Source organism: Cryptotermes secundus, unplaced genomic scaffold, assembly GCF_002891405.2.
Source record: "Cryptotermes secundus unplaced genomic scaffold, Csec_1.0 scaffold200, whole genome shotgun sequence".
Lineage (NCBI taxonomy): Eukaryota > Metazoa > Arthropoda > Insecta > Blattodea > Kalotermitidae > Cryptotermes > Cryptotermes secundus.
The window spans coordinates 1,166,165-1,181,441 of NW_019727788.1; the positions used below are offsets into that span (position 1 = coordinate 1,166,165).

Genomic DNA, 15,277 nt, shown 5'->3' on the forward strand with positions numbered 1-15,277 from the left:
CTACTTGAGGAAAAAAACGTTTAAAACAGAGAGCCGTAAATTTCTGCTGAATGCGTTCTAGTTTGTTTGCATCAGTTGACGTAATGGAATTCCAAACTACTGAAGCGTATTCAACCTTGGATCTAACTAAAGTAAAATATAAAATGAACATGCATCCAAGGGTTGAATAGTTAAATGTGATACTGCGAATTATACCTAGCATCTTAATACACTGCGAAAATACAAAATTAACATGATCATGAAAATGAAGTTTAGAATCAAGGTATACGCCCAAGTCTTTGACTGAATATGTTCGAGTTATAGTGAAATGAAGAAGTTTGTATTCGTATATCAAATAGTTAGTTTTTCTAGAGAACGTTATAACTTTGGTTTTGTCAGCGTTGAGTTTCATATAGTTCGCTGCACACCAGCTACGTATACAGTCAACGTCAGATTGCAGAAGATTACAATCTTCAGGACAGCTAATAGCACAGTAAATTTTAATGTCGTCTGCAAAGAGTAGGTACCTGGAGTGCTTAATTGAATCACACAAGTCGTTTATGTAGACATTGAAAAGCAGAGGCCCAAGAACAGATCCCTGTGGAACACTGGACAATACTTCAAAGGGCGATGAAATAGTTTCACCATTACGGACCCGAGATTGTCTCTTGGTTAGGTAACTGCGTATCCAGTTTACATAACCACCAGAAAATCCAAGGGCACTCAGTTTGTGAAGAAGCAAAGAGTGGGGAACGAGGTCGAAAGCAGAAGTTAGGTCAGAATAAATGGCATCCACTTGACGTTGAGAGCCAACTAGGGGAGTAATAAAATCAAGATACGTTACTACTACTACTAATAATAATAACAATAATAATTCAGTTCTTTATTAATGTGCTTAGCCAACAGCCACAAGGCCAATTACGGACACAGCACAGTGTAGATAAAAGCAGTTACGTACTGGACAAACACAACATAAAGTCAAAGACTAATTAAAGGTAGGCAATGGAGGAAAAACACATTAATGCATATAAGGAAGCAAACAAAATAATAATTATAATTATAAATGTAAAAAGTAAGGAAATTACAGTAAAAACAAATCACAGAATGCACGGTGTCTTTAACCGTGATTCAAAGGAGGATGTGAGATTCTCAAGAATTATTTGGGTTGTATTTGTATCCACGCACAGTTCTGACCAGTTAGTAAGGTGATAGGATTTAATATAGGTACTTCGGGAAGTGTAGTTGCAGCCAACGAAACATTTCGTGATGGGTTCCTGCCGTCACCATCGTGATAGAGGTCTGCGACAGTGTGCAGAACTGCACTTTCTGCTGACAGGCAGAGATGGGGTGTTTGCGTAAATTTTTGTATTCGTTTCGGATTCGCACTGTCACAAGTTTTGAGAACTCACTCACGCACGGTGCTGAGCCCTTCTTGAGAAGCTTCCAGTTGTGCAGCTACTCATGAACTCTCCAGCATTTTATGGAACCCGAAGATTCATTACCGTGTTCACAAGAGCCCTCCGCTGGTCCCTATCCTAAGCCGCATCAATCCAATCCATACCATCCCATCCTATCTCTCTAAGATCCATTTTAATAGTCCATCCACCTACACCTTGGTCTTGCCAGTGGTCTCTTTCCTTCTGGCTTTCCCACCAATATCATATATGCATTCCTCTTCTTCCCAATTCGTGCTATATGCCCTACCCATCACATCCTCCTTGACTTGATCATTCTAATTATACTTGGAGAAGAGTACAAGTTATGAAGCTCCTCATTATGAAGATTTCTCCAACCTCGTGTCACTTCAGCCCTCTTCGGTCAAAATATTCTCCTCAACACCCTTTTCTCAAACACCCTCAGTCTATGTTACTCCCTTAATGTCAGAGACCAAGTTTCACACCCAAGTTTTGAGAACCCGTTACATAATGTATTTATACTTGATATTCCTAATGTTCTGAATTATTTATTAACATCAATGATAAATAAACATTCGTACTGGTTTAATCTCGTCTCGACAGATATGTTTGCTCATGTATAGAAATCGAACTGATTAGCATACGTCTTTCCGTGTGCAGTGTTACACGTGAATAGGGAAGGTACACAGAAGTGAGGCTCACGTGTAACAAGGAGAAGAATCAATTTTGTTGCATTTGAAGTTCTCACGACGGCTACTGTCTTGGGATGCGTTTCCATGTAGTCTGGTAGAAGTTTACGTACTTTTGGAGGAACTTAACTCCCTCTATCTTCTGGGCCAATGCGTAAGTCAAGCAAGCAACCGCCAAGAAGCAAGCACATCTGCTGGTTGCTTGCTTGACTTGTTCTGCGACTCGGAAGATACGCCAAGTAAACAATGTTTGAAAACACCAGATACGCCTCTATGTACTTGCTGAACACTGGGAAAGTCCCAGCTCGACCGTTAATCGCATTGTGATTGTCGTATGAAGCGATCATGTTTTGAGACTGCCATTTTGTTAAGAATTTTACTTTAGAAGGAGAGCCACATGAGGCAGCACCATCTTACTTCTGAACGTTCCGAAAGATTAATTTTCACTACCAGATGTGAGTCAATCAGGAACAGCGCGTCGAATATACCACTAAAGAGGTCGTAAAATGTTTCTATAATTAGGTACACAAGTTGATAAATGTGTACGGAGAGATTGGGACTAAATTGAAGTACGAACGAGATTTGTGGATGCTGTTTATTATAAAGATATTTTTATAGTGCAGGGAATCTATTTTTAAAATGCACCTTGTGAGGATCCATTGCGCTGACCACGTTACACCATCTGTCCGCGAAAGTTGGCACTAACTTCGCCGACAAGCGGCGATCGCTCGGTCGGTATAGTTCTCTTGCGGACTGCAGGCGACGGAGTACTGACACTTTCAATTTAGGAAGCTGATGTCCTCTTTGACAAGAGGAGGGATCTGTCACTGAAAATAATGGCTACTTCTGCTGCACCCAAACATGTCACAAAACAATCATCATTAGCGTACACCATGAAACGCAGTAGTCGCTACGCTATGAAACTGTCTTCACTACGTCATGAAATAGATCGTCCTGCATTTTCCTCTGACCGGATTCGAAGTTCCTAACAAAGCAAATCGCTGCCTTCCTTCTCCCTGCCTAATGGAAGAGCAGATGAGTAGTTTACTGAAGTCTGACATTCATCAAAGTAATATTTAAACTTAAGTTGCTTACAGAGAACACAGCTCGTCACCGGTTCAAACACCAACCGGTTAATACTGTTGGAGGCAATAACTTCTGTTTACCAAGATCATATGGAACACATAAATATGTTCTGTGGGAAAATGCTGAGTTTCTTAATGTCTGTATTCCTACATATAGTGACCACTGTATTTGAAGGATTAAAGTGGCTTTCTGTAGGTTGTATGAAGTTAATTGGGCGGAAGTATGATAACGCCGAACTCGGGGAAGTAACTTTCAGAACAGAAAGGTCATACAATTTAAACGTTTTTAGTTGTAAAATGTTTGTGTTCCTTGGATATCATCGTCTAAGAAACATTAGTATAGTTTAAATGTTTTGCTGTTGCAGGCCTGCACCTGCGCACTTTCGAGGAACCGAGGATGACGGCGGAGACGGCGCCGAGCACGGTGGCTCCTCCGGGTAGCGAGGAGGGAAGCAAGTACCAATACTATGACCCGGAGTACGCGCGCATGGAGGCCTGGCTTGACGAACACCCAGACTTCGTGCAGGATTACTTCCTGAGGTGCGATAAGTGTCGGAATTATGCACGGCGCATTGTATTTTAAGGTTTATGATCATAAGTCACAATCAGTCAGGCAATCAGGTTCTAATCACACGATTTTCTTCATTTAATCAGATGTTATTTGATTACCAGATTGAGAAAGTTAAATTTAACTTTAAAATACGTAATCCTGATATTGGAGTATCATCTATCCCTCCTTTGTTGTAGATGTTTCTCTTCCCCCCTCCTTATATATATTCTCCCCTCCTCTTTGCCGCTCATTTCTGACTGATTTGCTCACAGCATTTTAGGTCATTCTGTACCTCTTTTTCCACAGGGCCAGTAACAGATAAATGAGCCATGTTGCCGTTGTTCGTCTTTTTGTTGTCACGAGGAATTGTAAGAATCTCGGCTGCTTCCGCTTGTCGTTGAGTTGCCTGTTCTTGCTGGCAGGAAGGCGACGCGGCAGGTGGTGGACACGTGGTTGGTCTCCCATGCAACACCAACATCGGCCAACACCGGCAGCTGCGTCAGCCCTCCAGTTGCCGACCTCTCCTCTCCCAGCCACCAGGCCAACCCTGCACCCACTTCCGGTTCACTTCCGGCTAGTACAGCTCCATCATCGAGGGCCGGATCTGGGGCCACGACGCCTGTCCGCAAGATCTCAGCGCACGAGTTCGAGCGAGGGGGACTTCTGAAGCCCATCGTGAATACGATCGACGGGACTCCAACCTTTCTGTCCGTGTCTCCTACTGGGGACTGCTCCGCGACCTACACGAGCACTAGTGGCCCTGTCGGTTCAGGAGGCACACCCCTGTACCCCGGTCCTGGCAGGCCGCAGCGGCGGTCACGACATGAGCTCCGACATCTTGATGAGAAAGAACTGATCTTCGAATTGGTGGGTTCTGCTTTGTTCTCTGCTGTTACTGCAGACTGGCAGCATGTAACGTATGTACGCTTATGCAGTCTTAACGTGTCTGGAACCAGCGCATTCATTGACTGATAAATCTAATGATAAATAGATAATTTTTCACGTCACATTCCAGTTTCATCTGTGATTTATGCCCGAATTATTGGTCACATAAGTAATTACATATCCAGTTGTCTTTCAGCATATGTTTAGGATGCTTTATATTCTACCACTCACAACGTGTTCCGGTCTGTATAACTGCATCTCCATTTCCATGTTTTGCTTGCCACATTAATATGAAACGTAATTTAGCATCTTAAGTAAGTGCTGATAGAGCGGCCTCCGTAATCTAGGGGTAACGTTCCCACCTCGTGACTCAAGGTACTCGGGTTCAAACCCGGCGGAGGTCGTGGAACAAGTCCTCCGGGAGGGACTTTAAGCCGTGGGTCCCGTGTCGTAGCTTTACGGCACGTAAAAGAACCTCATGTCTCTAGGAGACCTCTGAGCTAAATTCAGGACATTTCCCGCCCAACAGTAGTCTCTAACGCCTCTGGTAGATGGGGGAAGCATCGAGATACCGCTGAGCCAGTAGAGGCCGAACTCGCTGGCTGAGTCGGGACTGATGGCACGCACCAGTACCGGTAGGGTTTAGAGACTGGTAGAATATCACAGGGGGACGCACAATGGACCAGTACTGGTCTAAGTGCATGGGGAAACCCACCCTCTCCAATAACAACAACAACAACAAGTGCTGATAGACGGATAGGCATTTCTTAGTAAACTAATATTCCAAAATGAGAAATGAGACATATTGAACCACTGGTCTCATATTATCTCCAACCATATGAACCCTGTGCATACAGAAGTGTTACGAAATGTTATCTGATCGTGCAGCAGTTAGATGTCAGTTTCTCCCCACAGTAACAGCCTCTGTGGAAAATAATACGAACTGTAATAACGGATGAATACTCATGAGACTGTGTGCAATTGATGCAGGAGGTGTCAACACTTTAAATCAGTCTCACTTCAAGTGCATGAACTGATAATATTGTAACGTGTTTTGTCTACTGAAGACGCTGTTCGGGTTGTTAATTGATTTTATTAACAACCTACAAGTCGTAACCACAGTTATAGCACTGCTACGGGTTTACACAATTTACAAACCCTACACAATAGTCTCTTCACTCTATCTTCAGTAGTCTTCACGTATTTATAACACGGGAGCTGTACAAGTCTCTGTGAATTACGCACTCCCAATGTAACTGTACTACAGCACACATACAGTCTTGAAGGCACACAATAAGTCTTCACTGGCTGACTTCTCAGTTATCGCGCACTATCACAAATTATCTCACAGAAAACCTTCTAACCACACGTTCGGTTCCTCTTTTTCTTCTTCCCGCGACTGCTGCTGTATTTCACCTGACTACTCAATACTGAATCAACAAGTCAAGGTCAAAGTCAAAATCACATTGCGACTGACGGTCGGTGAGTCTTGGTGTCGAGCCCTGTTGGGGCTCATGACCAGATATTTATTACTGCTTCACATTTACGGTCTTGTTTTTGAGGAGCACCATCTCTGACGAGAGGACGGGTCTGTCTTTTATATATGCTACTGACCCGTCCCAGCGCAGTCTTTCTCGGGTCCGAGTCCCTTGGGACTTGCGACCATATTTTACTGTCTCAGATTTGATACTTCCCTTTTCGTCGCCGCCTACGACTCGCAGGGTCATGGTGGAGGTATTCGACCGCGCCTCCACACGGGTGTGAATGAACACGAGTACTCTCGTTATGTAGCTTCCGCCCTGAGCACGCAGAAATCAGCCTATTGGCCAACAACGGACTCCATAGACAACACACTGCTGCCCAGCAACAGATATCAGGTATTGTTGTCAGGCGTGTTTACCGAGCCTCGCGCAGCAACGGGATTAGTGGGGGTATGTGACATCACTCGTACTTCCTGTTGCGCAATCCAAGCGTTCACAGAGTTGTCGCCGAGCAACGCACCGATACAATTCGCAACTCTCACGTTGCGCGCGTGCCCCAAGGCCTCTGTGGCTCAACAGTTCCTGCATAGGGCCAATACGCCACACTATTGTATTTTATGGCCCAAAGAAATTTTAGGCGTGAGGGCAGACATGTAAATGGCCCTTGTCTAGATCCTATACTACATGTATTGAGTCTTGAGAAGCGTTATGTTTGTGAATTCTGCATTCTGTGAACATGGGTAAAACTACTATATTCATAACGAAGAAATGGTTGAGAAGCTCTGTAAACCGTTGTTTTCCTATCACATTTCCTTCACAGCAAACCTTGGACTCTGATGATACTAACTGCACTCCCTCCAGGAGAGTTGAGTCTCACGCGCGGCACTGTCTCTTTAAACTTCTTCTCACTCCCAAATTAGAGAATATATATTTATTTGCCTAGCCTGCTCACTGCTCACATGTTAGTATTAGGTAAACCAAAAATTAATTACACTTCAGCTCCGTGATGTAGCAGGCTGTGCCCATAACATAAAGATTAATAACATTGTGTCGTGCTATATGTCGTCCATCGGTGAGCAACGAAACAGTGGAAATTGTTGAGACCGTTGCATAGAAGTATCCATAACAACGAGTGTTCGTTGCGTAACAATGCTCGGTAAACACTCCTCCCCGCTAGGCTGTGACGTCACGCAACAGTAGGGCGTCTATTGCTAGAAAGTGCGTAGGTAGACACACGTGACAACAATACTTGATATCTTTTTCCGTTATGTGGTCCGTGCCGAGCCTATACAAGGAGCAGGAATTAAGATTGAGTATTGAGTACGACTATTGAGTATGCAGTGCGAGTATGAGGTACGAGTTACGAGGATTGAGTATTCAGTATAAGTTGGAGTCTTAGTATAGCCACCGTCGGAGACAGTTGAATGGATTCGCCGGGATACAGTGGAAGCAGTAATTGTGATACTGCAAGTGATAACAAGTGTAGAGTGTGAGTGTGTAGAAGCGAAGCACAATAAATATTCGCTACATCCTTGACGGCATGAAGTTATTTGTCGCGTGACATACCCAACACGTGACAACATTCTATTGGCACTGCTGATGATCAACGATTGAGGACATAAGATCTGCACGTTTAGTTGTGAGAGTTATTTCATAGACATCAAGTTGGCTGAAGTGTTAACACTTCTGACTTGTATTCAGGAGTGCTTGATTCGAATCGCGGATGGGACAGAGTCTATCCTGATAGAGCTTTTATAGTTCTCCTCAGTTTGCCCAGGCAAATGCCAGGAATGAACCTTATATTAGCCCACAACAATCTCCTTCCACATCCTGTCTGATTATTTGCAGCCATACTGTCCTTTGGCACTATAAAGTATGGCTTTCTGACAGTGTCATTAAATATACAACTACAGAATGTATTGATTGTAGACTGATGGCAGTTGTGAAGTTCGCTTGGGCGCCCCTGAATTACGGAGAATGTGGATTACAACTTACTGCTAATTGATAATGTTCATGTTTGTTTGTAGGTGAAGGACATCTGTAATGAACTGGATGTGCGGTCACTGTGTCACAAGATCCTTCAGAACGTCAGTATGCTTCTCAATGCAGACAGAGGATCCTTGTTCCTCGTCCAGGGTGACAGGGGGTCGTATGATGACAACTCTAGAAGTACTAACAACAATTTGAGTTCAAGCAACTCAAAGTCGCCAAACTCTCTCGGTTCTATACCCAATAATACAGCTGCTGGGAAGCCGAGGTCCAGAAGGAATTCTCTGTCGTTATCGAGCTCGGGGAACTCGACGAGGCCCAGGTTCCTGGTGTCCAAGCTGTTCGACGTGTGTTCTCGTTCGACGCTGCAGGAGATGGAAAAGAAGGAAGAGATCAAAATTCCCTGGGGAACGGGGATTGTCGGTTACGTCGCAGAGAGCGGGGAGCCTGTCAATATACCTGATGCATATAAGGTCAGTGCTACTGAACGTCACTCGTCCCTCCAACGCGTCTGAATGGCCTCAACGGCTGTCTTGATCTCTTCTCAGTAAGAAGCCCGTTGCGAGAGATGTGTAAAATGATTTCCAGTCAGCCTGTAGCCTCCATTATATGGCAACTAGAGTCCCTAGGTTTCGGAAAGTGGGGACTGCAGAAATGTAGCAGCATCACGGCAGAAACACGTACACGTAGCAAGGGATAGGCCCAGGCAGTCGAAATGCCGTTGTACACAAGGAAGCCTGGGCGGACAGCAGTAAGGCGATGTTCTCGAGACAGAAAAATGAGGGTCATGTGTCCCGCTGAGGCCCGAAATCAAGAATGAATTTACCAGACAGCCATTGTTCTCGTTGTCCCAGCCAACCCGAAACCACCGGATTATATTAGTGCAACAAGGGACTAGGTCCTTGAAGACGGCATGTCGAACCAAGCTAGAAGAATCCTGTGACTGACGACCTACCGACCGACTGCTGAATTGCTGCTGGCCCTCGCCAGCATATTTATTCTAGATTCAGGAATTCACGGGACTCATCACCATATTTAACTCTCTGTCGGCGCTTGGAGTCCTGGAATTCTACTAAAAGAAGACTCGTCTGGCGTGCTTCTGTATGTCACTTTTTTGCGGACTGCCCGGGCAACATCGCTCAACAGAACCACAACTGTTGTGAGTATGCCCGTTGCTGTGGGTAGAAGAAGGGAACGTTGTCCCCGTGCTTAACTAATTAAGCACTACGCCATCAAGGCGTATGGGGGAGTGGATGTATAAATCCACAAATTGTTGACCTCGGCACTAGTTTTACCCCCAGGGAAAGAGCCCCCGGTACCCAATGGATAGGAAGCTTGGTGGGCCTCAGAGTCGGTCTGGACGACGTGGTGAACATAACATTCTTGACCCTTCCGGGACTCCAAATCCGACCCCTCCGTTATCCAGTCCCTAACCTGTCGCTATAGCGACCACGCTATCCCGGCTCCCCGTTCTGTAGGTACGTGTTTCTGTAACCATGGAAATGGATGACTCTGCAATATTCCTTCGGCCTCCACATTCCGAAACGTATGGATTGTAGTTGCCATATCGCAATATTCTGGATGGAAACCTGAACTTATGGTATTGTCAGTGCGTCTTTTCCCCGCATAACATTTGAACCTGTTGGAGGATTTTAATGAACATTTATGCAATGAGTGTTGCACTGTATATTTGTAATGTTAATTATCATAGTCCTTTATTTAGTATTTGTTACTTTCGTGGCCTACAGCTGAAACGTGTAAAAGTAATCTACTGAGATTCCTTTTGAATGAGTGAGCAAATACTGGAGTAGTACTATGATTAGGCCACGACCGCTTCCTTCCAGATACTTTCGAACTCGTCCTTCGTCAAGTATTCTGCCATTTGACATTGTGTACTGTGCATATATCTAAAAGGGAGACAGTGTCGTATAATCCACAGAAATTTGAACATTATAACTCGTAGTACGTAGTTTAATTTTAATGTTGAAGGAAGAGACCATTTGGGGTTCCCAGGTGTAGATGGAAAGATAGTATTAAGGTAGATTTTAAGGAAGGAAGGAAGTAGGGGCTGTTGTGAAAATGATAATGAATCTTTGGATTTGTTAAGGCGGGGAGTTTCTTGAATACCTGAGTTAGCGTTTAGCTCTCAAGAAGGGACTCCACTTCTTGGAGCTGGTTAGTCCTTAAACAGAGAGAAATGAATGCCTCCGAAGAAGTGCATGTGGTAGATCTTTATCTCCTTTTCCTTTGCTACACGGTAGCTAAGCGGATAACTGTTGTACTACGTACCACGGTGAGTTCAGTTTCTGAATGCATGAACTCTGAGGGTTCTTCTTCCATCAGATATGTTGTTTTCCTTCGCCACAAGCATAACTGTTCCGTGGTCCAACCAGCCTCCTTCTGAAGGCTCGATTTACAGAATTAAAGCAGATCAAATGTTGCCGAAATCAGTGCCAAGGTTGAAACTCCACGGAGCTATACCTTTATGCCCCGTATATATTCGTGTTACTGGAAAATTCCGTTGCAGTTCAGCAGCTAGTCATTTATCTCATATCACCGTCCTTAATTCTCCTTGTTCCTTTCCTGCATTTCTTTCATACCTTTATCTCCTCCCTTCCTCTACCGTTAAAGCAACCAGTTAGCTACATCTGTAGCCTTCAGATGGCACCCATGTAAGCGAGTGGAAACTACTACGGTGTTAGAGAGACGTAACACACACATAGACAGTAATAAACCGTCTGTATTTTATATTCTGTTTATTCATAGTTAATTAATGAGGCTGTCAGGATCTCAGGATGTATAGCTTTGAATGGTAGGACGATAATATGAGTTGATAAGGGCATGGAAGAAAGCAGTTGTGGCCTATTTCAATGTACTATCTCGGAATTTGCGTGGATGTATTGAGAAAAATCACAAAAATAAAATCCAGCAGGATAGTCGGCGACCCGGCCGAAATTCGAACTAAGCACCTTCCGAATAGAAGAGCTATTACCGCTTGGGTCGACGGGGTCGCTCAGCCTGTTTTATATCTGCATGACGATGTTTAAGCACGTGGATAACGTAACTTTAACTTTTGCTTAATGACATGTTATTGAAGCTGCTGTTCACAAAACGTAAGCCTCTGTTGTCAGTACATGAAAGTGTCCAGCTATTCTTACAAAATGTCCCCTCTTCCTCTCTGCTGTCGCAGTGTTCACAGCGAGTGTGTGTACTTGACCGAGAGTGGTTGCCTTGTACATGTCTCCTCGTCCATTCACGCTACGGTGTAGCGCACGCATGCAACTTGTGATAGCGAGCTCTCTGGCACGTCCCTTTCCGGTAGTTGTAGCAGGCCGCGTTCAGTGTATCTGTACACGTCCATCAGGCCTATTCTGACCGCTAATTACAGTTTCATTATCAGTCATTGTCATCAGCAGGGCCCGGATTTTTATGACCTGAAAATATTTAAAAAAATACCGAAAAAATCCAGAAAAAAATGACCTAAAATATGACCCAAAAATGTAATATGCAGGGCCCGGATTTTGATGACCTGAAAATATTTAAAAAATTACCGAAAACATCCAGAAAAATGACCTAAAAGAGAAAAGAAAGAACACTTCGCTTCCATGTTAATCACATTTCAGAAAACATATGAAGAAAAATTCCCTAAAATGGTCAAAAATGACAAGAATACCCTTAAAAGTCCAAAATTTTACCAAAAAATTACCTTAAACCTAAAAATGTCAAAAAATTACCTATAAAATATACATTTCTGTAATCAGCAGCTCATATCCGAGATTTATATATTTAAGAGTATCGCATAAGATACAAGGAAAAAAGATGACATGTAATCAAAATCCGGGCCCTGGTCATCAGTTACTGAAGTAATGACACTACGTACATACATACTCGTACATACGTACATACATACATGCATACATACATACATACATACATACATACATACAAGTTATAGAAATGGGATGGTTACCGTTCTTTCAAACCGTGAATTCCTGTTTCAATAGCGCTACGAAAATGCGAGAATGAGAACAAACTCATTACTGACACTCGCACCTGTAATTCTGGTAGAAGGAGAGATCTGGTTTATCAACTATTAGGCCTAACGTATAGTATAGCTCGTTTTTACGTGTGTTCGCAACTTTGTGGAGCACCTGTTAAGTTTGCTCATTACGTCTGTTCGACCGTCTGTACTCACAGAATAACTCCACACAGTTGCTGAACCGACTTCACGAAATTTAATAGTGGAGAAAAATGCGAAAATTTGCCGAGGCATCTCAGTGTTTACATAGATCGGACAGGTTTGATGACCTACATGTATTTCTACGTGTATCTCCGTAAATATTTGTCGAAGAAAAAACTGTTTTGAACAGAAGTTTTAGAGAAAAAAGAAACGTTTGTATATTTCCACGTTAAGTCGTGTAGTTTTAGAGATAATGAAACAAAAGGGATATCGTGAGTACATTTCTTAACTTGAATATTCAGCAGTCAACAGTGATCTGCACAACATTCGCAATTAAGTAAATAAACAAAGCAAAAGATTTATATTTAATATTAAATTGTATGTGAGATTTATTTTACTCTTGTAATGTAATGCTTTATTACGATACGACTCTGAAGCATATTGTGACATGGCAACTGAAATATCAGAACAGTGGAGCCAGAATAGACGGCCCTTGCTCGGGAACGGCCGATAAACACGTTGAACACGTGATGTCACAATAAAAAACTGCTGGGAATGGTTGGAGTCATGGGTTAGGTGCGAGACATTTGCCAGCTGGTAACGAAATGAGTAGAATAACACACTGTTAGAATCCGTTGCCAGGCACCGAGTAGTGAAGACAAACTGAGAAGACTTAGCGTGTGCTGTAGTGATTCGTAAAGTCTGTGAATCAATGCGGCTATTAGAGTTACTTATATTTATGATTTGTAAATTCAGTTACCAATCCAAACCCCTCATCGGGCCACCAAATACTTGGCAGTATATTTTCACCTAATAATGAATTAGTGAATGTAAATTTTCTGTTTGATTATCATAACGGGAGAGCTTTGTAGCTTAGTGTACATGACTGGCAGGGGCGTGTCGTCGCATGCAGCATCCTATCCAATGGGTACCGCAGATAAAGCGGCCGGAGCGTGATGGCCTTTCTCTGCTTTAAACAATAATAACTTACATTAGAATAAAGTTTTTGAATTTTAATTAATTATTACATACAAAATAGTAATGTTATCATTTGTTATGTTCGGATGTAAAAATGTTTGAAAACATTGGTGATGAAAATAGTTGGACCTCCGAAGGAAAGTAAGTGAGGGTAATTACAAAATGGACACTTGTGATTTACATAGGTTGATGAGTATTCCTCAGACAGTGAATTCTGGAAAGCTGAGATAGGTGGGGCATGGCATTAACGTGAGGGAGGCGAAGAAGACGTGTGAGGTTTGGTCACGAAACCTCTTCGAAAGCATGCACTTGGAAAACCAAAACAATGTGGCAAGATAATATTAAGACAAATCTTAGGAAGGTTGTGAGATTGAAATGCCTGAGGATCGTGCCCAATTGAAGGCTTTGTTACTTAGCTGTGTTGAAAGTTCGGGTTATAATGAACAGTGTGGCAAGATAATATATTAAGACCAATCTTAGGGAGGTTGTGAGATTGAAATGCCTGAGGATCGTGCCCAATTGAAGGCTTTGTTACTTAGCTGTGTTGAAAGTTCGGGTTATAATGAACAGTGTGGCAAGATAATATATTAAGACCAATCTTAGGGAGGTTGTGAGATTGAAATGCCTGAGGATCGTGCCCAATTGAAGGCTTTGTTACTTAGCTGTGTTGAAAGTTCGGGTTATAATACCGCAGTGTTAGTTGTTTTGGTAATTAGTAAAGTGTTAATTAAACTACCCTTTATATCATGTTTCAATGCTACTAATTTATGGAGCTAGTTCCAGCCAGTCAGTTTTTTATACAGAAGTAAATTAATGTTCAGAATTTCACAATCCGTTGCAAAGTGCTGGTTTCAGATTGAGTATTTTACTCTTCTACCTCATGCATTCATTCATCAGTGGCACCACAGCCTTTTGTTAGTCCTTGGCCTTTTCATCAGTTTCGTAATCTTTTTTACACAGATAGTAAGCCTCGTTGCACGAGTGATCAGCCCGTCGCAAGGCCGCTACCTACACATACAACAGCGCAAACAGAATAAACGCTCACACAGACATCTATGCCTTGAGTGGGATTCGAACCCACAATCCCAGCGTTCGAAAGAGCGAAGACTGTTCATGCTTTATACCGCGCGACCGCTATGATCGGCACTTTTCTACGTACTCTTAGTTAATTCCCGACACACGCAGTTGTGCGGAAACGCATGAAACTGAAACATTATCTTAATCTGACTGTTACTTGTAGACGAATGGCCAGAGTTTCGAATCCCGAATTGGCACTACAGCCAAATATCCTGCGGAAGCTATAAAACGACCGAAATTACGAGTTGATGATGAACCCAGGTTTAAAATTAGACCTCTTCTTGTATTCGCTTACCTTCCTAACATTTATTTTTTATGGCAACTTAAAATAGAACGTTTATTACTCAAGGATTAAAAGCGATGAAGAGCCGGGTAGCAGAAAATATCACGGAAAATCCCCACCAGTTTCATTCATAGACTAGAGGTTCCGTACTTACTTATTTACATTTCTGACGTCAGAAGACGGATTCAAGTCACATTGCGATTGATATTAAGCGTCTTTATTTTAAGTAAGCGCTTTATTATAGCATAAAGACCTGGTGGACGGGGGACGAAGGTGGAACCTAACTGGGATAGTATTGTGCCCTGATAGGGGTCAGTGACTGTACTCACCCCCTATTGGACGACCGTGGATATCTTTTAACCTGTACGGTGAAAAACATGCTTGCATAAGGGGACCCACAAAAACTCAATTACTCAAAACAACAATAAGGCTGGAGCCACACGAGCCCACAAAATGCGTCTGTTCTAACGCACGTAGTGACGTCCGTACAAGAGAGGCGAATGCTACGCTTTCTTCTGGCTCCATTGCAGACAAAAACTACGCACCGCATTCTGCAACTGTGTGATGTCCTCAGCAACGTCCGTCATAAAGTACGTTCGTTGCAACGGACGTACTTCGTGCGCTCGTGTGGCCCCAGCCTAATAAAACAAGAAAAACAATTACATCAGACAGCCAATCAGCACACA

General features: G+C 43.0%; 1 protein-coding gene across 5 annotated transcripts in view; it reads left to right on the forward strand.

Annotated features, from left to right (window-relative positions):
- Positions 1–15,277, forward strand: part of LOC111864950 (dual 3',5'-cyclic-AMP and -GMP phosphodiesterase 11) — a 657,492-nt gene that overhangs the window by 607,133 nt on the left and 35,082 nt on the right. For all 5 annotated transcript variants that reach the window (XM_023852595.2, XM_023852594.2, XM_023852597.2 and 2 more), the window contains 3 exons: positions 3,534–3,708; positions 4,141–4,585; positions 8,112–8,546. In XM_023852595.2, the coding sequence (XP_023708363.1) occupies positions 3,566–3,708; positions 4,141–4,585; positions 8,112–8,546 (1,023 nt within the window). In that variant the 5' untranslated portion in view covers positions 3,534–3,565. The remainder of the gene's footprint in view (positions 1–3,533; positions 3,709–4,140; positions 4,586–8,111; positions 8,547–15,277) is intronic.